The sequence below is a fragment of the Emydura macquarii genome, unplaced genomic scaffold (genome assembly GCF_026122565.2).
Source record: "Emydura macquarii macquarii isolate MOO-44397 ecotype Brisbane River unplaced genomic scaffold, CSIRO-AGI_Emac_v2 contig_2805, whole genome shotgun sequence".
In the NCBI taxonomy this organism is placed as follows: Eukaryota; Metazoa; Chordata; order Testudines; family Chelidae; genus Emydura; species Emydura macquarii.
The window spans coordinates 2,810,261-2,836,607 of record NW_027132942.1 but is presented as its reverse complement, the minus strand read 5'-3'; the positions used below and the strand labels follow the sequence as shown (position 1 = coordinate 2,836,607).

The 26,347-nt window shown below is 43.1% G+C and overlaps 2 protein-coding genes across 3 annotated transcripts in view; one reads left to right on the top strand and one right to left on the bottom strand.

Annotated features, from left to right (window-relative positions):
• The window catches only part of LOC137166149 (small ribosomal subunit protein eS8), a 125,117-nt gene that overhangs the window by 18,377 nt on the left and 80,393 nt on the right, over positions 1-26,347 (top strand). The gene's annotated exons all lie outside the window — the stretch shown is intronic.
• Positions 1-26,347, bottom strand: part of KIF2C (kinesin family member 2C) — a 33,805-nt gene that overhangs the window by 2,708 nt on the left and 4,750 nt on the right. Inside the window, exons 4-18 of one of the 2 annotated variants that reach the window (XM_067567890.1) lie at positions 22,997-23,110; positions 21,233-21,333; positions 19,527-19,622; positions 18,091-18,145; positions 17,834-17,996; positions 17,391-17,481; positions 15,156-15,219; positions 14,166-14,257; positions 13,103-13,245; positions 8,695-8,899; positions 8,049-8,159; positions 7,265-7,332; positions 2,293-2,404; positions 1,223-1,339; positions 728-851 (exon numbers count right to left, since the gene is read on the bottom strand). In XM_067567890.1, coding sequence (XP_067423991.1) covers positions 728-851; positions 1,223-1,339; positions 2,293-2,404; positions 7,265-7,332; positions 8,049-8,159; positions 8,695-8,899; positions 13,103-13,245; positions 14,166-14,257; positions 15,156-15,219; positions 17,391-17,481; positions 17,834-17,996; positions 18,091-18,145; positions 19,527-19,622; positions 21,233-21,333; positions 22,997-23,110 — 1,656 coding nt within the window. The remainder of the gene's footprint in view (positions 1-727; positions 852-1,222; positions 1,340-2,292; positions 2,405-7,264; positions 7,333-8,048; positions 8,160-8,694; positions 8,900-13,102; positions 13,246-14,165; positions 14,258-15,155; positions 15,220-17,390; positions 17,482-17,833; positions 17,997-18,090; positions 18,146-19,526; positions 19,623-21,232; positions 21,334-22,996; positions 23,111-26,347) is intronic. The other variant, XM_067567891.1, reaches the window with a different exon arrangement.

The following is a 26,347-nucleotide window of genomic DNA, read 5'->3' as shown; positions in this document are numbered from 1 at the left end:
TCCTACTGCAGAGCAGGGAAGAAGGGCAGCAAGCTGGCTTATACAGGCATGGTGGGAACGGAGTCCCTACAGCAAGGGTTGTGGCCTGGATTAATAGAAGTGTGCAGGCAGCCCTGATGCGGGCAAGACACGTTTGCTGCCATGGTGACGAGTACTGCCTTACGTAGATGGCCACAAGCCACGTTCAGAACCCACGTCAGCCACTGTTACAAGTTAGTTTCGACTGGGTCTTAGTCCGATATTTCAGTAATTCCCAGGAGTAGAAACCAATGGCGTACATCAATGGAAGGCAGACACCAGGCTTTCCAGGGATGTATGGCATCCATTCCTATACCCTGAAACAGCCTCTGGTCCCTTGGACATGGGAAAACGTAGAGATCATGCACCAGACAAGCCAGCGTACTGTCAGCCTCCTTGGCTAGGCTTTGCTGGGTACTGCAGCTCACGGAGTTACAGAAGAATCCTTTCCGAGGGTGCAGTGCAGTTACTGGTTAGCAAGTGGATGAAATCACCCAGAATATGGCTTAGGAAAATGTAGGCAACAGGACACTGTCATTTGCTTAGACAATCATCTCAACTCCGCCCACACCACAGGAAGTGTTGGAAGAGAAGGAGTTGCATCCAGAAGATCCAAGGTGCAATGGCCTTCTCAGCCTGCACAAGAACTCCACTGACAGTGCTTCGAAGGCATGCACTGACAGAACGCTCTGAAGAAGCCCCAGCTTACCTCCCATACTGATGAAATTTCTTGATCCTTCTTGTATGAAGCATCTGGCTCTGCTCACAAAGGTCTCCAGATCATAGTCTGGCTGCTCTGTCATTTCCAACAGGTCATTGAGCTCAGTCATCTTCTAGATTTAGAAAAGGGACATGGATTAGGAATTGGCTTTTTGCAAGTTTGGAATTTTTCACAGTTTATCCTATGCTTCTGTTAAGCGGATCTGAGCTGCTGAAGAAAGCGTTGCCAAAGCCAGCAGCGACCATATGAAGGCTGTAACTCGTGGGGACTGGGCATTACCACAAGCCAGTTTATCTGGAGAGGCTGGGAAAGAAACAGTTAGAATAAGTCAGTAACGAGCAAAAGGTAAACATTGTTTAACATTTAATTCTCCATGTGCATCACAATCCCAGTTCCTAGGACTTCTAGGTAGTTTACTCAAACATGGCAAGTTGCTATCAATATGCAGAAGGCAACATGGGTTTGCTTGCAGCTTCAACATACTTGTCTCATTTCTCTAAGTTCTTCTACAGCCTTCTCCTCCAGCTCACTAATCCGACTCATGGCTTCACGGAAACTGGACATATGGGGAGACAGCGCCTCTTCCTCCTCCTTGGAGAGCTGGTGTTTTTGGGAAGAAAAACCTTTGATGAGTAGAGAGAAATTGTTCTTTGAGCCTCCAAGTTCTGTTCCCAAAGCAGGTTACTCCCAGCTAGTTGGCTACTGTTCATTGTCTGATGCTTAAAATAGTGTGGTTATTTTTGATATTACCCATTTTAAACATATTTCAGATCTAAATAATTCTGAAATGTAAGGAAGAACTTTAGAATTTGAAGTTTAGTTTGAAAAATAGTTTTTTGCCCATCCATTGTGTTTGGTGCACATTCCTGATAAGATGCTATTATATTAACAAAATATACAGTAATGATAAATTTGCTTTTAAACAGAAACCAAGTTTAGCCATACTTTACTGGGAGATTTAAAACCACAGGTATTGCATAAACTGGTTTTGCTTAATGTACAGTTTTATAACTGTTAGACCTGGCTTGGCTAGTAGTCTTTAGAGCACCCCTTTACTCAATTGCATGTTAGTTATCTATATATGGTAAGCTGAAATTAAGTTGGAACAGTTCGTAATTTATAAACACTTTTTTCATTTCCATGCCCAGAGATTTATTTTTTTAAACTGCACTGATATTTTCTGGTGTTTTTGTTTGTGGGATGCAGCCTTAAAAGTTTTAAGCTGGTTACCATAATAAACTGTTTTTATTTTACATTTCTTTTGTTTATAAGAACCAAATTTATAGACAGATGAACTGTATTTACAGTGTAATAAGGACCAAATCATTGATAATACAAGCTATGGTTTTTTGTTTTTCCAGAACTAGCACAAATATAAACCGTTTAGATGTTTTTGCAGTTTTTTGCATCAAGATATGAGTTTTTAACTTTAAAATGTGCATTACTCGCTTTTTGTAGCAGAGTCCTACTAACAGGTCATTTGGTCTCTGCAGTGTATTTCAGAACAAACCAAAATCTGGGCAAGCCATTAGCTATACAGTTTATCAACATACGCCGTGCTGAAGACTTGACTCTTCTTCACTGGTCTCCAGTTCCTCATTCTCTGTTTCCATACAGTTCTGCATTTCGCCATTCCCGCTGTTGTGAGGACTCAGCTCTTTCACTCTGGACAGGAAGAAGACGGTGTTATGCCAAAGTCTGCTTTGCTCCCAAACAAACAGTTGCTTGGTAAAGATTACCTTGAATAGCTACTGCTACTTCTCAGCTTCTCCAAGTGAGCATTCGGTTCCAAGAAATGTGCCATGTTGACAGGCCTGAAGGTTATCATCTCACCAGAGCAGACACACGGGTAGCAACAACCCTCAGAGGCCCCATTGGGGGCCCTAAGCAGGAATATCCACACCCGCTCCACAAACCCAGAATAAAAAGCAAACGGGGGCCTCGTCAGCTGCTCAGGGCCCTCAGCAATTGTTTAGTCTGCTTATGCCTAGCACTGGCTCTGCTCAGAGGGGTGTTGTGAAGTTAAATACGTTAGAAATTGGGCGGTGCTTCTCCCAAGGTGCCCCATCAGCACAGGTCTATCTGACTTCCAGGACCTCCGTCTAATCAAGCCCAACTGCCAAGGTGGTTGGCAACACTGAAAACTGTCAGCTGAGCTTTACATGGAGACTAACTTCTCACAGGTCACCACACTGACCTGCCATTACCAACGGGGACTTGAACCTGTCACTCTGAGGTTAGCTGGCCTCAATGCTAAACATTTGCTTTATGAGCTGCTTCTAGAGAGAGGCTGGGACTTGAATAGTCAGTACTACAATAGCTGTAATCTACCTGGTTAGTCAGTCCCCCATTATGCCTTTGGCATTTAGGGCAGCAACAAAGTTCTTCCACTCCTGTCTCACAAAATCTACCTGGAGGGGGTCACTAAATCAACCCACCAGCTCCTTTTCCCCAGAACCATGAAGAATCTGAGCAAGGGACACGTGTAATCATTGGAACCATTTATCCCAGTGTAATGGATCCAAGGTGGAACTCTGAAAAGCATCATAGCCCTGGTTCTCTCAGTTCCATGCCAGGAGTTTCCAAATCTAGGTATTGCTTTTAAAGCCTCTTATGGCAGTTGAAAGTGCCATGGTATATGTCATATTGCACACCTCCCTCCCTCCCTCTCCACCCCCCACGCAGGCAATTGGACACACAACTGGCATTGGATGGCTATAGCGCAGTTACCTTTTTTTAGCATTACACGTAGAAGTTGTTTGAATGGAAAGGCTAGTTCAGTTTCCTTATGCCAACGCAATGCTAAGTAAGGTCAGTAAAAAAAGAGGATCCCATCACAAAACAGCTGTAGCTGTTACCATCACCTCCCAACACCAATATATGAAACAGGAATTTAGAGACTGGGGAAAAGCAAATATTATGATCAATGACCAGCAAGTGAAACATCAGATTTGGACCCATGTAGGAACACTTGTCAAGATTAGCAATATTCAGTTTTTACCAATCAAAGAGATGATCCAAGACAAAAAAGATTTCTATTTAATGCCCCAGTAAAAAAAAAAAAAAAAAACGATTGCAGCAGATTTAACTCCATGAACTAAAGACAGCTCCCTTCCTAAGGGTTTGATAACGAATGGCCGTTCATGGGGTACTGGGGAAAGTTGTAGAAAGGAAGACTGCAGAGGAATAGAAACCTGTGGATGATTAATCAACCTCATCTTTAACATCAGACATCAGGCACAAGTTACAAGTTCTGTGTCAGTGGGACTTCCCTTCCACCCCACCCCCAGATTCTAAGAGCAGAACGGACCATTGTCAGCTAGTCTGACCTCCTGTCTAACATTGGCCAGAGAACTTTCCCAAAAATAATTCCTAGAGCAGATTTTTCTAAAAAGATTCGGTTTTGATTTAAAAAGAGTCAATGATGGAGAAATCCACCACTGCCTTGGTAAATTGTTCTGATGGTTAATTACGCTCACCAGTAAAAGTTCACACCTTATTTTCAGTCTGAATGTGTCTAGCTTCAACTTCCAGCTACTGGCCCATGTTAGAGCTGTCCATGCTAAACTGGAGAGTCCGTTATTAAATATTGCTCCTCGCCCCACCCCAGATACTTCGAGTCTATCATCAAGGCATCCTTTAACCTTTGTGTTGAACTAAGTAGATTGAGCCCCTTGTGTCAATCACTTCAAAGGATTAGAAAAAATACTTTAATCATTCTCAAAGCTCTTCTCCGAAAACTGGCCATTTATTCCTACCCTTTTTTCCCCTACCTTTTAACTAGTTACTGATCCATGAGAGGGCCTTTCCTCTTATCCCATAACTGCTTACTTTGCTTGAGAGCTTTTGGTGTGGGACCTTGTCAAAGGCTTTCTGAAAGTCCAAGTACACTATGACAACTGGATCACCTTTTCCCCCATGCTTACTGAAACCTTCCAAAGAATTCTAATAGATAGGTGAGGCATGATTGCTCTTTACAAAAGTTGTGTTGACTGTTCCCCACCGTATCATATTCATCTAGGTGTCTGATAATTCTATTCTTTACTCTAGTTTGAACCAATTTGCCTGGTACTGAATTCAGGGTTACCAGTTGATAGACAGTCCTCTGGAGTCTTGGCTGATTTAAGCGATAGCTTACATACCACATACCTGGGACTGGTGACATGGTTTAAAATAGAACAAATTGATACAAAACCTCCTCTATTGACACAACCTGGGACGGTCCCTCAGATGTGTCACCTAAAAAGACCAGCTCAGGTATAGGAATCTCCCTCACATCCTCTACAGTGAAGGCTAATATAAAGAATTAATTTAAAGTCATTGCAGAGAAGCTGTCTTCCTTGAGTGCTCTTTTAGCACCTTAATCAACTAGCAGCCCACTGTCTGTTTGGGAGGCTTCCCAGTTCTGATGTACTTAAAATGGCTGTTCATTTGTGATTTTTTTCTCGTTATTCTAGAAATTCTTTTCTGGCCCATCTAATTATACGCTTACACTTGACTTGCCAGAATTTTGCTCCTTTCTATTTTCCTAAGTAGGATTTAACTTCCAACATGCTCCAATTATACTAGTGGAAGGAAAGAATGTTATCACCATATGATGAGACCACATCATCTGTTTTTTCCCCAAATACAGAACAAAAAAATATTTCTATTTCTTGAACATTGGCTTTTCTGCATTATTATTAACTCTACCATTTCCATTTATTAATAGACCAATACCATTGTCAGGATTCTTTTTGTTCTCAATATATTTTTAAAGCTCCTTACTGTCCTTCACTCTATTGGCCATAGATTTCTCCTTGTGGAAGACTGATACGGGGAAAAAGGACAATTCCTATTATGTGACTTATATTAATTACTACCAGTTTCCCCTCTTCTTCCGTGTGTTATATATTTTTATAGTTGACTTCATTTCCCACCTAAACCAGGTTGGTTTAACCAGTACAGCCTTCCTCGATGGTGCTATATGCACAAAAAGCCACAAAGTGCATATATTACTGTGATGGATTTTATTCTGCTTGCACAATATAAATGTGATCAAGGCATGATCACTTGTATCTGAGCTACCATTAACTTTTACTTCTGTGATCAGTTCCTCTTTATGTTAGGACTTTACACAGTAAAGTCACAGAACGTAGTACAGTTTGATTTCTCAAACTAGAGAGAAGAAAGAATTCAACTAGTCATTGAACTGAATGGAAGAGAGCAAAGATAGTCTAACGCTAGCTGCTGGACTGACTACTAAGACCCAGGTTCAATTCCCTGCTCTGCCACCAACATCCTGTATGACCATGGGCAAGTCCATCTCTGTGCCTCATTTTCCCCTATGTGAAATGGGACTACCACCACCTCTATGGGGCATTATGAAGACAAATACATTAAAGATCGTGAGGCAATCAGAAACTATGATGAGGGCCGAAAGTATTTAAGTTAATGCGAACCCCACAGCACAAACAAGTCTGAGACAATATCTACTCTTTAAAAGTCAGCAGCATTCAAGACCTGAAGTGTTCCGATTAGCTATGTTGCCAACATTAATCACCATCTAACTACATCTCCCAATCGAATTAGGGGCTGCCAAATGCCTTAGTCAGCAATTAAGGCTTAAAAACAAACCCAATGCTTGGCATGTTAACATATACCAGTTTATGGGTCACACACAACCCTTTAGTCACCATCCCAGAGGAAGTGACCATCCAGGAGGTTTGGCATTACTCACATGTCTATATCTAGAATACCCCAACACAGGTTGGCTGGTACATTACATTTAATGTCATTTGAAATTGGAGAGTCACTCTGCAGTTTGCCTTTGATGACCTGCAACAAGGAAACACTAGAATTTGTGACCTTTTGTTTCTTTAGGACCATCTAGAAATGGCCTGAAATATTTGGGTTTTTCCAAAAGAGTTTGCTGGTTTTGTTACCAGAGAAATTCAAGTCTTGTCCACCCAGTTTTTCCTCTGGAAAACAGCCTGAAGGGCTAGTTGGTACAACACTGGATACTGGGTGAAGCAATTTGTAACCAGGCAGCTTAAAATTAACACTGATTTTACTCAGACCTGACAAAACAGTTGGAAGAAAAAGTACAATCAAGCATGGCCTGAGCATTTCTGAGTTCTCCAAGGCCGGGATTAGCAGGACAGGGAAGGCAAGACTTCACATTCCCAACCCTTCTAAGGTAAAGGCAGGCAGTTTTAAAAAGAAATAGCCCCCTACTCCGCTACAACTGCAAGAATCCTGTTTTCCCTTCTCAGGTTATTTTTAAAGTGCAGTTCTACCCAAAAAGGTAGGAAGCCTGTTAAAGGTTTCAATGCTTTCTCTTTATTGGTGATTATGTCCTAGCTAGGAAGAATCCAAGCTGCTTTCAGACACCCATTTTAATTGAGCAGATTTGGCCCAGATTAGAAAATGAAGAGAACCTGAGGAGTGACATAAGGCAGGCAACCAAAATGTTTGCTCCGAAGTTAATGAGTCATGATCCCCATGCAACAGGAGAAGAAATTCTCAAGTGAGAAAGGCCATTACCTGTCAGCATATCTCAGGGTGTTTAAGGTGTACTCACACGAAGTCATGCCTGGGGAAATCATCGCAATCTGAAAACACATGGGAGATAGTAAGCATGTGTCAAGCTTTGGCCTACTGTTAAATGCTTTGCCTGACACCTTGTCCAAACTGTTCAAAGATGGATTAAGACAAAGCCTTTCTTGAAAGCAAAAAATATTCCTAGAACATTGCACGAAGTCTTGACAGCTACAGAAAGTCCTGAAACTGGGGACCCGGTTTCTACTCCTAGCTCCACCACTAGCTCACTGTTGTGACCTTGGGCAAAAGGCATGCCTACCTTTGCAAAAGCATGGATATGTTCTAAAGGCATAAAAAGGTACGTCAGTCAGCATTCAAGTGCTAATCTACTCAGGCCCTCCTCCCAAGCATTATTCAGAATCATCAGGGACTGACTCAAGGAAGTTCACCAAGTATTATTCCTGTAATTGGTGGGAGCTGGTTTCGCTGACTTTCTGGTTCGTGCATTAATAAAAGCAATATCTAAACCCTGATGCACAGCCTGTCTGGCTCATCACCAGCCAAGGATCAGCTTTCTGATGCAAGGAAGGAAGGTAAGCATCTCTTCATTTGTGAAGCAATCCGATTTGATCTGGAGTCACCAAGACAAATATGAAACTACCGAGGCACCTAGAAGGTCACTTGTCACAGTTGGTCTATTCTTTAAGAATTACGAACCCCAGAGGTGATAAATTGATAAATACATGTTCTTATTCTTCTAAGGTGCCCGTAAAGCATTTCTACTTACCATACACGTCCTGGAGTTTGCCCCTATGAATGAGTCTCTCAGCACCTGGGTCAGCTTGCTTTCCCGGAAAGGTGTATGAGATTTGTTCTGACCCAGTGCTCGGATACATTCCTGGAGGGGTGGAAATAGATCTCATTAATGTCATGTCTGCCATCTTGGGTGGCGAGGTTCCACAGAACAGCTCCAGAAACTAGTTATTAATAAGCTATTGTAGCAGCACCTAGAGGACTCAATCAGGGTCAAGGCCTCATTCTGCTAGGTGCTGTACAGACACATAGGAAGATATGGCCCTTGCCTCAGAGCTTCCAGTTATTTGACGCTTACAGGCACATCTTAGGATTGTTTAACTGCTTGATTTTTAAATAGGCTACTTGGGCATAGCTTCAGAAAAGTGTTAGAGCAGACTCTGGGCCAGCAAGGTTTAAGTTATTAGATGCCCGACAAAAGGATTCTGAATGGAAATACATGCATAACTGTCAATGGACAGAGCTGCACTTTGGAGGACTGTACAGTTTTTAAAAATATGGAAGAAAAGCATCCTGTAAAGAACAACCTACATGGCAAGGAAGGTGGGCTCAATAATCCAATAGGTCATTTCCAATCTCTGCTGATTAACACGGATGTTGCTCTCAGAGTTATACTCTACCTTCAAAGCCAGCAGGCTCTTGTTTATTTCTGCCCCTTCCATGCGTGTCTGCCGATCAGCACTAGAAGTATCCGCCCCTCTCTCATTTCCAGCTAAGTCTACCAAGGAAAATTTGCCATGGAGTTTCCCTCTTCTGCGTAATATGATTTGGAAGCAGGCATGCGATCGTGAGGAGCTCGAGTTTGCAAAGGTCTGCCCAGACGTCCTATAGCAGAGATATGGATGAAGTTTATTACAATTTAAATGTCACAAAACATCTTTTATGGCTAGCTCCCCGAGCACTATGCAAAGACATTCATAAAACTATTCACAACTGAAGCCAGTGGAAAATCTAGTTTGCCGGCTCGGTTTTATTCAAAAAACTTTTCAGATACAAATACAGTTGAGTTAAAAAAACCATGTCAGAATTCCAACAGCTTGACTTAATAAAGCAGTAAACCTTCTCTGCTATTCTCCTTTCCAGACACTCCCATAACTGGCTGTACTTTGAGACTCAAATCAAACATCTCTTTAAGAGACTCTACAGCCATACATCGAGGCGGTCACTAGCACTAAGGAATATTTTTCCAGATTGCAGGAGAGAAAATGCTTCAGTTTACCACCAACCTCAGCTAGTAACAGGAAATACAGCAACCCCTGCGCCTCAGAAGTCTGACCTTGATGTTTTGTAGCTTGAGTGCTCACTACCAGCACTTTGTCTCTTACAGAGATATCTCAGGGTACAGAATCAGCTTTCCTAGTTAGAATGCCACTCTAACTACACTCAGATTCCTTACAGGTATTTAATGCCTACACTGATATTTGCACATTTTACGCCTTATAGCTCACATTCAATGTCTCCCACCATTTATATCCTGGAATAGACCACATACCATGCCATATTATGTTTTGCATCTACATTATAAGATGAGATAGGTTCCTTATTTTGGTACAGTTTACCCATGGTTTAGTACCATTTCTGCTCATGTACCAGATTCCAGCCATGTCAGTCCACCAGTTACTTTCTCCCAAACTGCTGTCTGATACACTGTAGATGCTCCCAAATCCTTAGAAGGATTTCTGAAGTAGATGTGAATTAATGACCCCTGGAGGGTTGACAGGTCCCTATCTACCTGCATCACTATCCCAAACAACCACGCAGAACCTTTTCCCCAGCTTGAGTGCCCATCCCACCAGGCACAACTCAGCATACCCTGGGTGATCGTCAAGCTGTGCGCTTGCCAGGGGACAGTGAGAGGTGTATTGTACAGCAAGACATCAAGGCTGAGTGCAATAGCAGCAATGTTTCTGTTATTGTGCTTCTACCAGATGTGCCCTTGAAGGGAAACCCCTCCACACCTGCCGAGCACCTGCAGCTGATAAGAAAAACGAGCACAGGGAAGCAAAGAGGAGATGTTCCAAGAACTCCTCCAGTTCACAGGCGGAAAAAAGAAAAAAGGGCATGGAGACAAGTTAGCAAATTGAGGAAGGAAAACCAGGAACAAGTGATAGCAGGTCACAAGCAAATGATAAAAGCCATGGAGGAGCAAATGGAGCTGCTAAAGTCACTAATAACACTGCAGACTGAACTCATGGCTGCAAGAGGGGGAGGGGTGAGCATGCAATACAGAACTGCTTTCCATGCCCTCCCCAAACGCCACCCACACATTCCTACCACTCCCCCCACCCCCCGCATGTCTTGGTATCCAATTCACTCCACCCCTTCAGAAAGATAGCTGGGTGTAAGTCCAGCTGTCATAGCTCACACTGACCCTCACTCCTTTCTCCCCTCCAGACCAGCTTTTCATGTGTGTTGTGAATAACAGTTATTTAATAAAGACATACTTTGAAGAATAAGCAACCTTTATTGGTCTCTCGCACACAGTGGTTGCGCCTCACACTGATACACAATGCAAGACGGCTAGCAGTCATATCATGACACGGTACTGTTTACAAAGACACCTTACTGGTGCTCATTGTCAGAATAGTTTAAGGCCTCTAATTTGAATGGCCCCCCATTGTGCCCCTCTAATAGCCGTGACAGCTGGTTGTTCATATTCAGCTGCAAGGTGATCCACCGCTGCGCTCAACCCAGGGGAAAATCTTTTCATGCTTCGCTTCACAAAAAATATAGCCCAAACAGCAGGCGGTTATAACCATGGGACTATTTTCCTCATTTAACCTGCCATAAAGGTATTGTCAGTGAGCTTTTAATCTGCCAAACAAACATTCATCAGTCATTCGGCACCTGCTCAGCCTGTTATTGAAGCGCTCCTTGCTGCTATCCAGGTTGCCCTTATAAGGCTTCATGAGCCATGGCAGTAAGGGGTAGGCTGGGTCTCCCAGGATCACGCTGGGCATTTCAACATCCCCCATTGGAATCTTTTAGTTTGGAAAGGAAGTCCCCACTTGCAGCTTTCTGTACAGGCCAGTGTTCCTGAAGATGTGTGTGTCACACACCTTCCCTGACCAACCCACGGTGATCCACAAGCATCTGCAGTACCATAGAGAAGTACCCCTTCCTATTGATGTACTCCAGTGCAAGAGGATCCGGGGCCAAAATTGGGATATGCATGCCATTTATCACCCCACAATTAGGGAATCCCATTGCTGCAAAGCCATCCACCATTTCATGCACATTTCCAAGACTCTCAGTCTTCATAGAAGAATGCGATTAATGGCCCTGCACATTTGCAATAACAGCTCTAACGGTAAACTTCCTAACTCCAAACTGATTAGCAACCGACTGGTCGCAGTCTGGAGTCGCCAGCTTCCACATTGTGATTGCCACATGCTTCTTCATCAAGAGGACAGCTCTCATTCTGGTGTTCTTGTGCCTCAGGGCAGGGGTGAGCTCCACACAGATTTCCATGACGGTGGCTTTGTGCATTCAAAAGTTCTTCAGCTACTGCTCGTCACCCCGGACCTAACATAACTATGCGATCTCACCACTCAGTGCTTGTTTCATGTGCTCAAAAGCAGCGGTGCAGATGGTCCATGAATGCAAGCAGCAATCCAGCATTGTTTGTTTGCATGGCACAACAGCACAGGTCAGGCACCTCGGATTCCTGTTCCAGTTGGGAGCTCATGATATACTGCATGAGCAGCCGCGCTGTGTTCAAAACAATGACGATGGAAAGTAGTGCAGGATCCATCCTTTCAGATAGAGATGGCGGGTACTCAGAAAACTGGGGCCATTGAAAAAATGTCACAAAATGCAGCTGAAAACCTATGGCATGACGGGACGGAAATCACTGCATCATGGGATGTTGAGCTGCACCCATGATGGGCTGCAATCCTCTCCACCTTCCCACAATCCCTTACTGCACAAGATGGCGAGTTGCACACTGGGATAGCCGCCTACTGTGCGCTGTTCTTTATGTCGATGCTAGAGCACCAAGTGGAAGCGCTTTGGTGACAAAATCAGTGTTGTGTGGACAGGCACAAGCATCGTAATTACAGCGTTTTTTAATCATCACTGTAACTTGCGTTGACAAAGGCCTTGTCTACACAAGAGAGTTAAGTGTCACATATGAGTGTGGACTGTTAGCATGGAGTTACCTCCATAACCCTGCCCTCCTCTGACCTCCATTACCATTTACCACCTGAAAAGACTGGCAGGTTCCCTTCCCACCTTTAGGGAGATGAAGAAACTCTTCGTAACATATTGCTGTGGGAAGATAGAGTTTGGAAAGGTTTAAAAAAACTAATTGTCAGCCTAAATTGAATGTGCTTCGGGAGTTTTAGACTAAGAATGGGCTGAGGTGGATCAATGCAGATATTTGGCATGAAGATGCTTTAGAGAAGGCCTCGTGTAAGTTTTGCATTGCACTTCCAGCTTCTTCATAGTCATGAAGATACTGCTTGCTACTGAACTCTTATAAGCTGAAGGAAAAGCTTCTCAAACTCAACTAGCTACTGGAGGGAGCTTCAGAGAGAAGCCTCCACATCTTGTGGAATCAGCAGCGTAAAGCCATGTGGCCACCACTGTTTTTCAACCTTAGTACAGGAAGAGCCTCCAAGAGTTCTGATTTGTTAAGTGACCTGTTTATACAGCAATTAGTGTCAGACAGTCCTTGCCTCCCACTCAAAACCTGTAACGTACAGGTGCTGTGCCAGACACTTGCCATGGTTCTGTTAACCAGACTGCTACCTTTATAGATTTTGAATATTACATAGGAGCTAGCCAGGTTTAAACCCTACTGAAGGACACCAATGCTTTCCAATCCCTGGCATTTAGTCTACTGGCTGATTTTCTCTCTCTCCCTTAGAGTCAAGGTGCAGAGGCAGTCATGGGAGATGTGCTTGTTATTGGGAGACAATGTTCATTGCCCCTTATTTTAAAGCTGGTTACAGATATCCTATAAAATGCAATAGAGGCTGGAAAACTAAAAAACCGCTAAGGAAGCAGAAGTGGAGGGGGACAAACCTGCAGGCACTGCCCATCTCGATCATTCTGATTACATCCTCTGCACAGCTGACCTCTCTCTCTTGGAGGCCAACTACTTGGACCTGCTGCTTTCCATCCTCAAGGACTCGGAGCTTTGCCTTCTTATTCAAGAGATCAAACACCTGTATTTGAGCAAGGAAATGGAGATGCACAAGTAAGGAACCATCCCCTACACCAGAGGTTCTCAAAGTAGGGGGCACAAGATGGATCCTGATGGGGGGGCACCATGGGTGCCAAGCTGAGCGCGGGGCCGGGTGGCGGTGAGGACCCCGGCGCCTCATGCAGGCAGCCCCGGGCAGGTGTTGGGGGTGGGGGATCCTTTGGAGGGGAGCAGAGGTGGGAGGAGGCTGCTGGCAGAGCAGGGGACACTTCGTGCAGTCCCCGCAGCCCCCCACCACTGCTGGGCACACTCCCCCACTCTGGTGCTGCTGCTCCTGGCAGCCGCCTCCAGCGCTACCGGACACACCAAGCTTCTTGTGCTTCTGCACTAGGGGCACACACAGGAGTTCCTGCTCATCCTTCTGGTGTGCTCACTTCTGCTTCCTGCTGGGGAGCAGGACAACCTGGTCCTGTCCCACTCCTTACTGTGGGAGAGGGGCAATCTGCTCCATCTGAATGGACGGGCATGCATGCGGCAGCCCATCTCCCGCCGCAGCCACCCCCTGCTGCTGCCAGCTACGCTCCCCGTGCTACTGCTGCATTTGCTGCAGCCCCTGCTCTGTTTTTTTCTGAAAGTGGAGGGGGCGGTGTTTGGGAGAAAGGGGGCATGATTGTGACACAAAGGTCCACGGGGAGGCTCCATTTAAAAAGGTTGAGAACCACTGCCCTACACCTATTTCACACAGTTTCCCTATTTAAAGGAAAGGTACATAGCATGGAATTATGCATACCAGAAATGCATAACCCAGACTTGCCCATTTAATTCCAGAGGTGCAAGGGGCCCATGAGCCAACAACGATGTGCAGGTAGCTAAATAAACGGTACCATGTATCAAATGCAGAGTCCAAACAATTCAGGCTAGAATCAAGACATAAGCCCTCACCTTTCCATTATATATTTCAAAGAACGTCACGTAGATCTCCAGGTCTTGATTCCTGTACCTGGGTTGACTACGAAGGAGGAAGACATCTCGTGCTGATGGGGAAAGGAGGAAAAAAAAAATCCATGAGCTAACTAGATTTTAGAACAACAATTTCAGCTGCCTCTGGGACTCTGCCCCTTCCAAAATGCCTTACAGCAAGACAAATATAGTATCTAGTAGCTGGAATGACAGCTGCCCCAGCCAGATAGTAGAGATAGCTGTACAATAAGATACCTCAACATGAATCTGATTTCTGCAGTGACCTCATTAGGACTGAAAAATGAAAAATTATGGGAGCTGCTACATCTGAAATTATCAGTGAGCAGTAATATTTTCTGGCTTGCTATACAGACAGACAAGTTTTAACATGGCATAACATTACAATCCTCTACAGCTTTGAATGACTTGTAAAAAAAAAAAAAAAAGGTTATTAGTTGGTATTCCTATACAAGGAGACTTGCAGATAGTGTTCAGGAGATTCTAGTTTTGAAAAGGAGAGTTCAAAAGTAAATCCAACTCCTCTTCTCCCTCCTCCACCTCCCCAAAAAAGAAGAAACTTTCCTTCAAGTCCAAGCTATTACTAATTTGTTAGGCACATTAAACAGCAAAGAACATAGGTCTCTGCCTCAGTTTGTTTTCATCCTGAGGAGTTTTCTTTTTGCACTGATAAAAGTTACTGTTAATAATCATTATATACAGAAACTATATATTGGGTAATGTCTACATTTGGTGATTTATATAAATATTGCAACTAAATGTATCACTGCTTAGTAGTGACAACACATGATATTCAGGGTTTATAGGAATTGTTTAAATATTTATTCATAAAGAAGTTTTATTTTAAAGCCTTATAGACTTTACTATATAGATGAGGGAGAGACATTATTGAAGTCTTAAGAAAAAATACTACACACAACTCTGATTAAAAAACTTAAAGAAGAGTCAACTTACATGCAAAAGCATATATCCCCTTTGAGACGTTCTGAGTTTTCCCGGAGAAGTCTCCTCCCATAGTCTAGATATAGAAAAGGCCATTATAGAAGTGCAGTCCAAGCAAGTCAGGCTACCACTCAACTGTAATACCAACAATAGGAAAAAAGAGTCTTCATGACTGCAATCTCTACAGCCTATCCAGACGTGGTGCTACGCAGTGTAACTCAGGATAAAACTGCAGCTTGATGTAATTGGGTTAACTCATTTGGAGGGTTTGGAATTAGTCAGTGTGACAGCCACATGTTTTTTCAGCACCTAGGATGGTAATGATCAAACTGGGGTCGTGACCCCATGAGGTCATGCCCTCAGCAGATGGGGTCACAGCAATCCCTAATGTGTGGAGGACACCATTTTGCTCTGCACAACAGGGGCTCACATGTACGGTGCATGCGAAGTCACACTGTGCAGAGGATGCCATTTTGCTCCACAAAATAGTGTCCTCCATGCAGTCTGGGGTCCCAGGAAGAAATAGTTCATTAAAATGGGGTCATACCAACAAAAAGTTTGGGAACTCCTGACCTAGGACAATTTTGCCCTCTAAGTGCTACTGTAACATAAGTGGAAGTCACATGAGTTCAAACGAGCTGTTTTTCAACAAGGGAGAATTTGGGACCTTAGCAATGTAACCTGACTTCCTCTGTTCAAAGAGCAAACACAACATTGCACTCCTAGAAGATGGGACCAGTAATATTTCCAGGTGTATTCTTTACATTTGGTCAGATAGAAAAGTGTTCCACGTGCCACTGAAAAGGCAGATTTCACTTCGTTTCCAAACCTGGCACAATCTTATGTTAGTGTCACTGTGACTATCATTTTGCTCATCTATCCATGATGTAGGCAGAGAGCAGTTATTTTGCCTTCTTACCAGTATTCAGGAGGCAGAAGTAATTGTAACATCCTGGGAATGTATTGGTATAATTATGTTTACATGTGTTTGGGAACATTCTGCTTGTAACATCTCACAGTTGTTTGCATTTTGCCTGTAATATCTCAGTTCAGGCTGCTGTTTAAAAATATTTTGAGGCCTTTTGTTACACAAGCAACTGTCTGACCCATATCTAAGAACGTTTACTGTGAATGTGCTTTGTTATTTTATGTCAGTGGAATAATCCATATTAATGACTAATTTCACTTTAGCATTTTTAAGATAATTTTTACTCTTTTTTTAAGGTATATATCATTTAGTTAAAATGTAGCTTTAATTAAAAGTTGTAATTTTTATTTTAAGTTTGTTTTTCTTTAAAAAGAAAGTTAGTTAGCGTGATTGAAGAATAAATGTGTGTGCAATAATAAAGTAAAGACGGCAACTCTAAGTTTCCCTGATAACAAAAGGGAGTGAAGACTTTGTAACAATTTTTACGATCCAGTTGGCCGAAAAACGCAGACCAAGAACCCCTAAGTCCAGAGGAGTCCACCCCAAGGACAGGAATAAAACAAAGTGTGAGAGAACATGGAAATGGTCATGTTTGCATCACAGGTGGTAAAAAGGAACTGAGAGGTAGAGGGGGCTGGTGGCATACTTGCAAGGTATCCCCAACCTAAAAGCTAGTGTGATGGAGGCTGTGAACAGGGACCAGAGTGTGATGCCATAGAACATAAGCAGAAAGTCTGAAGTGAAAGAGAAAAGCTTAAGATACCTTCATTGCTGTGAGTTATATCTGCCCACTCCATGAGTAATATGCAGATCAGCAGATGTCCATGTAGGAGAGGCTTATTCTTGTAAGAGTACAAAGGCTTTCTGAACTCTTCCAGAAACAATTAAAGTGTACATCTTCAAAAGTAGGATGCAAACAATCCTTACATGCCCTGAGAAATAGGTTAGTATCCCTATTTCAGAGGCTGGGGAACTGAGGCAGAGAGATAGAGACTTGCCTGAGGTTAGTGAATTAGTGACAGAGCCAGGATTACTAGTCAGTAAAGTTTTGTCTTCAACACTAAACAACATTGCTGGAGTCAGCTTTATTACTTTCTCTGCAACACTGAAAGGAAGCAGTTAGTCTCTCTTACTGCAGTTTTAATGGTAACTCACTCTTCACTTATCTTAGCAAGAGATCTCTTCATTATTTCTGAAGACAATGAAAAAGCAAGATCTAATTTCTGGATGAAAGGCTATTTACCGCAAATATCCAAAAGTACCTTAAAATCAATTTATAAGAGATATTTGAGGCCTTTAGAAGACAGCCAGTCACTTACATGTGTTTTGCCACTGCCTGTTTGGCCGTATGCAAAACATGTAGCCTTTCCACCCTCAAAGATGGTCTGGACAAGGGGCCTTGCAGTGAACCTAGGAATTCAGAAAAGAAGAATAAGGCACAAAGAAAGGAGGCAGACTCCCAACTAGCCCATACCTGGGCTTCAGTGATCACTATACTTCTGGAATTTTCAAATAATTCCCAGGAATCCCAACAAATGGAAGTGGATCCAGTAGTAAACATTAATATCAGACAAACTAAGCTAAGGGCTCCTATTAGATCTTTCACAGTCCACTGGTTTCTACTCAAAGTAAGTTAGCTGTATTGTAAAATATCAATCCCTTTAAACTAAGGCAGTATTCTGAAGTAATAGCCCTTTAGATTTTTGTTCTGACCATGTCAATCCTGTGTAGCTCCTGCCCACTATGTAAAAAGATGTATTACCTATAAATTACTTCATTGGAAGCAGTTTCATCAAATGAAAAGTCAAATCTAAATGCCTGGGTCTCAAGATATTTTGTTAGGTCCACTTTCAACTTCGGCTCATGCACCAGCAGGACACACTTGCTGGGAACCGTAATCACATCACATTCCTTCTTGTGAAGTTCTGTTGATAGAAAAATATTTGTTTGTAACATGAATGAGTGCATGTCAAACTGGCCTCAGAGTCCAGGCTAATTTTTGCCAATACACACACTTACCTTGCTTATTTAGAGGGCGTTTCCTTACGCAAACACAGATCCTGTGCTCTTCTATCTTTAAGAGAAGGATAGGTTACAATAAGACTCAATGCTGAGTACCACTATTCCCCAACCACACCTATGCTAAATCAGTGCTGCAGTGGAGGCTGTAAGGACACAAAGTCACCAACCTTTCCCTCCCATCACTATTCTGTGAATACCATCACAGTTCTCTATACTACCAAGCAGAGCAGTTGCTGGAAGATTATTTAAGACTGTCCCCAGTTATTGCAGAAAGCTCACCCTGCTGCAAATACTTTAAGATTTATACATAGGGCTGGTCTACACTGGTGGCAGTAGTTGACAGGAGATATGCAAGATACATAACACAGCTTGCGCATCTCCCGTTAACATCCTTACATTGACATACTATGGCATCTTCAAGTCGCTGCGTCGATGGGAGTTGCCCTCACGTTGATGTTGCCTACTAGGGAGGTGGACTAATTGAGTCGAATGGAGAGTGCTCTCCGATCGACTGAGTGGGTCTACACAGACCCCACAGTGTGCTGGGCTAATGAGAGTCTGGTCTAAAAACAGATTAAAATCCAAAGAGATGATATTTCTCAATGTTTGTAATCAATGTACCCAATTCAGCCCTTCGCTAACCTCCCCTGATTTCAGTGGGACACCAAGATTGAATTTGGCTTTATTTGTTTGTAATCACCAGATCCGCACGTTGCAAAGTTAACTCCATAGTGACTTCAGTAGATCTGAGCTCTTTATTAACACTGCAGCAAATTTAGGAATCTCTGCAGGCCAGCTATAGGATCATTTGGTTTTGGAAAAGAACAAAAAACCACCCACACACATTCTGCATATGCCACTGGCTGACCCAAGCCAGAAGAGGTATTTAAAGAATCTGTGGACTGAGTAAATCCCTCTTCTGCAGTTTGTTGGCATTTACAACAAAACCACCATTTAGTTTTCAGCCTCCTCGTGTTAGGAGCTTTTGACGGACGCGTCCAGAGCTTGGAGCATGGATCGACAGCTAGCAAGTTACATTTGACTTGTTTGAACTCAAGTTTTGTCACTGACTGATCAGAGTAAGATTTTTCCGAGGCTAGGATGAAACTTCAGTCATCCTGGCATTTAATGTATTCTTAACTCCAGAGATAGTTTCCACCACCACCTTCACAGCTTGTTCTGCTGATCTGCTTTGAAGTTACTCCTAATATTTAACCTACATTTTCAGTGTTGTAGTGTACACTCAATACTAAGCCATGATGTAGCAGTGCTCCTGCTTATCCATACCTACACCAAGTTAAGCTAGGCAAGTTGAGGTATTTCTGGTTATGTCTTTGATGAAGATCAAAGCACTAGTGTTCCATGAGTGAAAAATTAAAGATTCAAAAGTGATAAGGATACATTGCAGTCAATGATTCCAAATATTTACTTACTGGATCATTCATAGATATTGGTTGGTAGTCTAAAGTAGCTCTGAATTCCTTGATCATCCGTGCAAACTCCCAGTTTGGACAGCTGCTATCAAATTCCTGCAGGGCAATGGTAGGCATTAGTGTACTTTATCTGTTGTAGCAAACAGTAAGCCAAAAAAGGTGCCACCTATGAATACAAAGGGCACTGGTCTATATACAGCTAAAGAACTCACTATATTATTATTCTGTCCTCTTTCACATCATGTTGCATGACTCTGGATCTAGAAATAACCTGATGGAATGATTAGGACTAATCCCATTTTGCTTGGAAGGGAGAATCTTCCTATATAGCAAGAAGGATAGAGGTGAAGGAGTTTTCAGTACTCATTTCAACTGCTGATAAGCACACCTCTCCCTCTACCCATCCATTGCCTTCTCACAAAAAACCCCTGTATTCCTCCATTTCCACCCCAATTTTCCTCTGTAGCACCAAGTCTGTTTGCTGTGTCTGTGTAGTAGCACGTCAGTTAAGCTGGGAAGTTTACACTGACTGTGCCATAGTGACGAGTTTCAAGACTCATGAACATGCAGAGCAGTAAGGAGGGCATTAAGTTTTAAGCACTGGTTAAGTGTCTCTCACTGTGTGCAGTGAGAAGAGAATACAAATCCTGTATTATGTCTGCACTCCCTAAGGAAAAGGAGAACATTCAATAGTAATCTAGGATTATCTATGGCCCGATTACTTAGCTATCAGCACATAGTCAGCCCTTTGAATAGCTAGCTTCCTCAGCAGCCTACCCTATGAGTTTTAGTGAGTTTCAGTAGTGCAATTGGTGGCACTAGTGCACTGCTAGTGGCAAATTATTTTGTTTAATTTATGTTTAGTTCAATGATCTGAAAAGTGATGACGTCTCTTACAGTAAAACATTGAGATAGTTTCAAGAACATTGTGTCTGGGATTCAGGAAAGACATGGACAAATTGGAGGAAGTCCAGAGGATAGCAACAATTATTGAAGTTCTAGATAACGTGACCTACCAGGAAAGATTGACAAAACTGGGTTTGTTTAGAGTAGAGAAGACTGAGGAGAAAAATGATAACCATCTTCAAGTATGTAAAAGGTTGTTATAGGAGGAGGGTGATGAATCGTTCTCCATGTCTACTGAAGACAGGACAAGAAGTAATGGTCTTCAATTGCAGCAAGGGAATTATACACTAGGGAAGACATCCTAACTGCAAGGGTAGGTAACGTGTTCCATCGCTTACCTAGGGAGGCTGTGGAATCTTCCTCATTGGAGGTTTTTAATAACAGGTTAGACAAAACACCTGTTAGGGATGGTCTAGAATAGTTGATACTTAGTCCTACCTCAGTGCAGGGAACTGGACTAAATGGCCTATCAAGGTCCCTTCGAGTGCTACATTTCTATGATTCAGAAATGCCACCTGCAAGAGCAAGTCTGGGGTTTAAAAGCCTTCAACTGCAGAAACAGTTACCCAGGAGACCCCTAAACAACTTCAGTCTGTGGAGAGATCAGACAGGTTGTATTAACATCCTTATTCATGGTACTTTAAAACAAAACCCACACAGAGTGCAACTTGAAACCAAACACTGGGCACTTTAAAATGTGTTTTAGTTTGACCAATATGAGCACACTATCCTATAGAATTTTTTTCTTATCCCAGTTTATTCTACAGAACCAAGGGTTGCTTCCTGATCAAATACCGCACCTGTGCCCGTTTTGTTCTGATCTCACTTATCTGGGCTCTCTTCTCTTCCCTCTTGTTTTTCATTTTCTCCATCTCCTTCACGATATTAGATTTCCTCCGAACTGGGAAAAGCAAGACACCGCCACCACTTTTATGTGAAGTTGTTACCACGCACATTTCTTTTAAGCAAAATAATTTATTCAAACATCCCTACCCCCACCAAAAAAAACCAAAGTCACCCTACACAAAAACTCTTCTGTACAAACTGGGATATCATGACCTACAGAGTTTTCTCCTGGAGACCGTGATCCTTATTAGCTTTGTGTCCAGTGGCTGTGACAATCAGGGTCCAGACACCCCAAGGGGAGAACTGGGTGGTCAGTACCCCAAAGAGCTAGCAACAATCAACTGGTTGTTTACAACATTGTATACTGAAATATGTCAAGTAAGGTCTTTTATGAAAGTTTGTAGTGTTCTGAACTTGATGGTCATTAGGAGATAAGTTCCAGGGGGGTAGCCGTGCTAGTCTGTATACAGCAAAAACGAGAGTCCTGTAGCACCTTAAAGACTAAAATTCCTGTGGACGTAAGCTTTCGTGGATGCATCTGACGAAAGCTTATGCCTGCAGAAATTTGTTAGTCTTTAAGGTGCTACAGGACTCTCGTTTTTATTAGGAGATAAGTATACCGCCTGTGGTTATGAATCTATGTACATAGAGTATTGTGCTCATAACCCGTACTACAATTTCAAGTACAGCCCAGGAAGAGAAACACTGAACCATTACAGTTAATGGGAAGACACAGATGCCCCAGCTATCAAGTAGAGAGGGAATTCCCCACCCTCAACAACCATAATTTGAGAGGGATAAAAAGACAGCAAAAAGGGAAAAGGTTTGAGGACAAAGGCTTCCAGAAACTGAGGGGCAGCCTCTATGCAGGAAGCTCCCCCGAAACATTGGATCCCCTCTAACAGGGGGTAACAGGCGGGAAACTGTTCTGAGGCAATAGGTAACTCATGTTAGCAAAGGGAATATATCTAATATGGACGTGTAAAGCCTGAAGTTGTGCCTGTTTATTTTGTGTAACCTGTGTTTGCCTTTCCTTACTAGTTCATCTGTGATTTTTGTATTAAAAACCAACTTCATTTATTTTTACCTCAAACAGGACTCTGCTGAGCAATCTATGTGGAGTGTGTGCGCCAAAGTGAACTGATAACTTGGAATTGTTCACACCTTTTGGGGTGACAGAGGGAAAGTCAGTGTCTGACACTTAAAGAACATAGGGTAGACAGATTTGGGGAGACTTGAGACGGGAAGGGCTGTCGGGATCACCTGCAAGTTGTAACAAGGCTGGTAGAAGCCAGGGAGAACTTTATGTTTGTGGGTTGACTATGAGTGTTAGGGCTCTGTGCCATAGCAACATACCATTAAGGCAACTAAAGGCAGGAGGTCACAGAACCCCTTACTAGTCTGGGTGATCCCCAAAAATCACAGTGACCAGTGGTGTCTTCAGAGCATATCTATCAGTTACTGAAGCTAGTTAGAAAGCCATTGCATTGCTACTCTGGGGTGAAGCCAGTCCTTCCAAGCAAATGTCTTTGTGCATCAAAGCCATACCTTATTTAAATTTGAAATCACGATGTTTGCTTTTGCCACTAAGCCACTTTCCAGGAAATCCTATTAGACCTATGAGCATATGGGGAAGCAAGCAAGCATGACCAATGTTGTTTAGAGATGCAATGCTGGTCCGGAAGCCAGACAGCCCTCAGACAAGAGTCCCTGTTTACCTGGATTTGCTGAAGAGCTGCTCCTGATAGATGGATGTTCTTCGACAACTTCGAGTACATTTGTCAAGGAGGGTTCTGTGGCACAACCTGGCCTGGTAGTTCGGGCTCGGACAGCTGTTGAAAGGAAGCAGGTCAATGGAAAAGTATGTTAGCCTACAGATGTGAGTTAAAAAAGTCTTCCTAATTGTAGGGCCCCAAGACAATAGAAGAGGGGGGAAAAAGGGAAGGAGTCAGGCTCGGAGTTGCCCTCCGCTCCAACATGTGAGGGAGACAAGGCTAACCGATGAAGTACAGTGCTTGCATGGGATGTAGGCATCCAGTGGCCATTTGCATAGTAATTTACTATTAAAAACCTACCAATCCAATAATGTTCACAATCCATAAGTAGGACATCAGGATATTGCAGAACTCGGGTGTAAGGTTGTACTACACACAGCCTTAACTTTATTCTCACTTGCGTGCACTGTGGTATGTCAATTATATGATCACGTCTTTAGTATATTTGATCCAAAATAAAGCCACTTAATATACTTAACTATAGAACTGAAGATTATTGCAGTGAAAATATCTACATGATGTACCTTAGCGTCTGCATTTCCTACGTTCATTACTTACCTGTATAACCATGACATTGTATTCATATAGATTTTTGCACTGATTTCTTAAAATCAAGGTTTGCCCAGTGTCAGAATTGCAGGTCAAGTACCTATTTCCATATAAGGTTATTTAAATGCATAAAGTGTGCAGGATTTTTTGTGTTTTGTTTGGTTTTAAATAAAGTGAGGTACAAGTGCTTCTCATCCCACACCAATCTCACTTCTACCAGCAAGAGAGAAGTGATTCAGGCAGCTTAAATTGATGTAAAGGCTTAAGTATGACAAACAAGGTGGGTGAGATCTTTTAATGGACCAACTTCTGCTGGCGAAAGAGACATTACCTCACCCACCTTGTCTCCCTTAAACCTTAAAGTAACGTAGGATGCCTGCTATGCCACGCAGTAACCCATGTACATCCTTATGGTGTGATTTGTGTATCATTCATGTTCACCCTTACGGTGTAACTGTGTATGGTCTGACGCAAAGTATGCCATGTAAGGTGTTTTTGGAATGAGCACAACATACTGAACGTTATTGTTGTGGTAGCATGTTTCCTGCCCTGTCATACATGTGTACAGATATCAAACCCTGCTATGTCATCCCCAAATGTGTCTCCCATGGCTTGAATAGATGCAGACGAGCACAAAGCTGTGTTTCCTCGCCCAGCAGAGGCATGCACACAGGAACAATGGACTGGCCTAAGCACCTTTGAGCACTTTGGCTCAAAAGGGAAAAATCATGCCCATTGCCAGACATGGACAATCACCTGACCCCAGGGGGTGTCAAGGAAACTTGTTAAAAAGAAAGGCATCTTTGTCTCTGGGTCTCTCCCCTGGAATCTCTCCCCAAAGCAACCTCAAAGACCGGCACCTAGCCACAGAGAGAGGTGTGCCTGGTTGCAAGACGCATCGCAACCAGCCTGTGTGGTAAACTGACGTCCTAGATTGAAAGAGACTGAAATATTATTCTTAGTTTAGGAGGCGAGTTATCTTTTCGTTGATTGTGACTAACTCCTTGATTTATGTTAATCTGACTTGGATTCACTTAAAATCCTGCTGTAATCATTAAACTTATTTGTTTGTTTTACCTAAAACAGTGTGTGTGGATTGAGTGTGTATAGAGACTTCACTGGGAGTGAGAGCCGGTGCATATCACTTTCTTTAATAAATTGACGGACAAGTGTAAATGAGCTTGCAGAGTGCAGTGTACAGCACTGAACCCTGCAAGACGACAGTTCCTGGGGTTGCATCTGAGACTGGAGAGGTTTGCTGGGGGTCTATCCCATGAGTGGCTGGCAAAAAGCGCTCTTTCACTGGGTCATTACTTGTAGGGGCTGGGCATAGGCTGACCCAGGAGCGGGTGGTTCACACAGCAAAGCTGCGTAAAGTCAGGGCCCAGGAGTGAGGAATTGGGGTGACAGCTACACATCAGCCCAGATTGCAGGTGGGGACGGGACATCACACTTGAGTAGCCATAGGACCTGATCCTGCTCCCACTTAAGTAGATGGGACTTGCCATTTATTTCAAGGGGAGCAGGATAGGACATTTAGATTTTGGGAAGCTACAAGAGTGCTGGTTAGGGGCAAAATATCTATTAAGAGGAAATTGGCAAAGGCAGTAGGCTCAGGATTGCCTTATTTATGCACATCACATTTTAGGTGTAGTTGTTTTTATTTAAAATGTGAATAAATTTGGCAGTTTTATTAACCGTCTCCCCCCCCTCCAGCTTGACTCATCTTGTATGTCTGAGCTTTAAATTAAATCAAGTTTGAAGATCTATGCAGTATCTTCAGCTGTGGTAAAGTTTTTTCAGTGTACAAACCTCATTGATACACGTCTGAAGATCAAGACATTTGCCTACTTTAAGCAGTTTAACTTTAAAAGCAAGCTAGTTGAGAACTGCACACTTAACTAGCTACATAAGAAAGTGCTTTGCATCTGCACAATTATGCATGTCTTGCCTTAAACTTCATTGCACATGCTGTTACAAATCCATTGCATCTGTGCTATGCCCCAGCTTTTAGACAGTCCCTTGGAGGAACTTCAGTGTGCCAGAGTAGCTAGGGGCCTCACTCTTCCATAAGGGTAGGCCACGCAGCCACCTCCAAGACAGCCTCTGGACTCCAGCACTCCTGTTTCACACTGTGAGCTCTGCCCAGCGAGGCTAACAGTGGAAGACTCCTGTTCAGAGCCTTTTTGCCCTCTTCAGGGATCAATGCAACTCAGCATGTATTTACAGTGACACCAGCAGCCTTTTCAAAGCAGAGTAGGATTTATTAGTCAACTGGAACACAGCATTGGCAAGTCCTTTGGTTACCATAGCAAAGCAAAGGTTAAGACAGTACATACCAGCCAAGCCAGGGCTCCCACCTTAGCTTCCGCTCTCTGGCTATGCCTATAGTACAAGTGCTACAGCAGCACAACTGCAGCTAAGTTTCTATCGTGCAGACACTACAGTGATGGAGGGTTTTTTCCTGTACAGCAGTAAATCTACCCGCTCTCAAAGCAGCAGCCAGGTCGACCAAAGAATTCTTCTGTTGACCTAGCTGTGTCTATAGTGGTGGTTAGGTCGACCTAATACAGAGCACAGGGTGCAAAATTTCACAGCCCTGAGCAATGCAGTTAGATCCACCTAAGTTTTACACGTAGATCAGGTCTGTGTGTCCATCCCAGGTGAGATTCTGTGTCTCCCCAAAGGTGAGCTCTTACACATGCCTCCCATCACCTCAGGATGCTGCCTTCCCCTTGCATACTC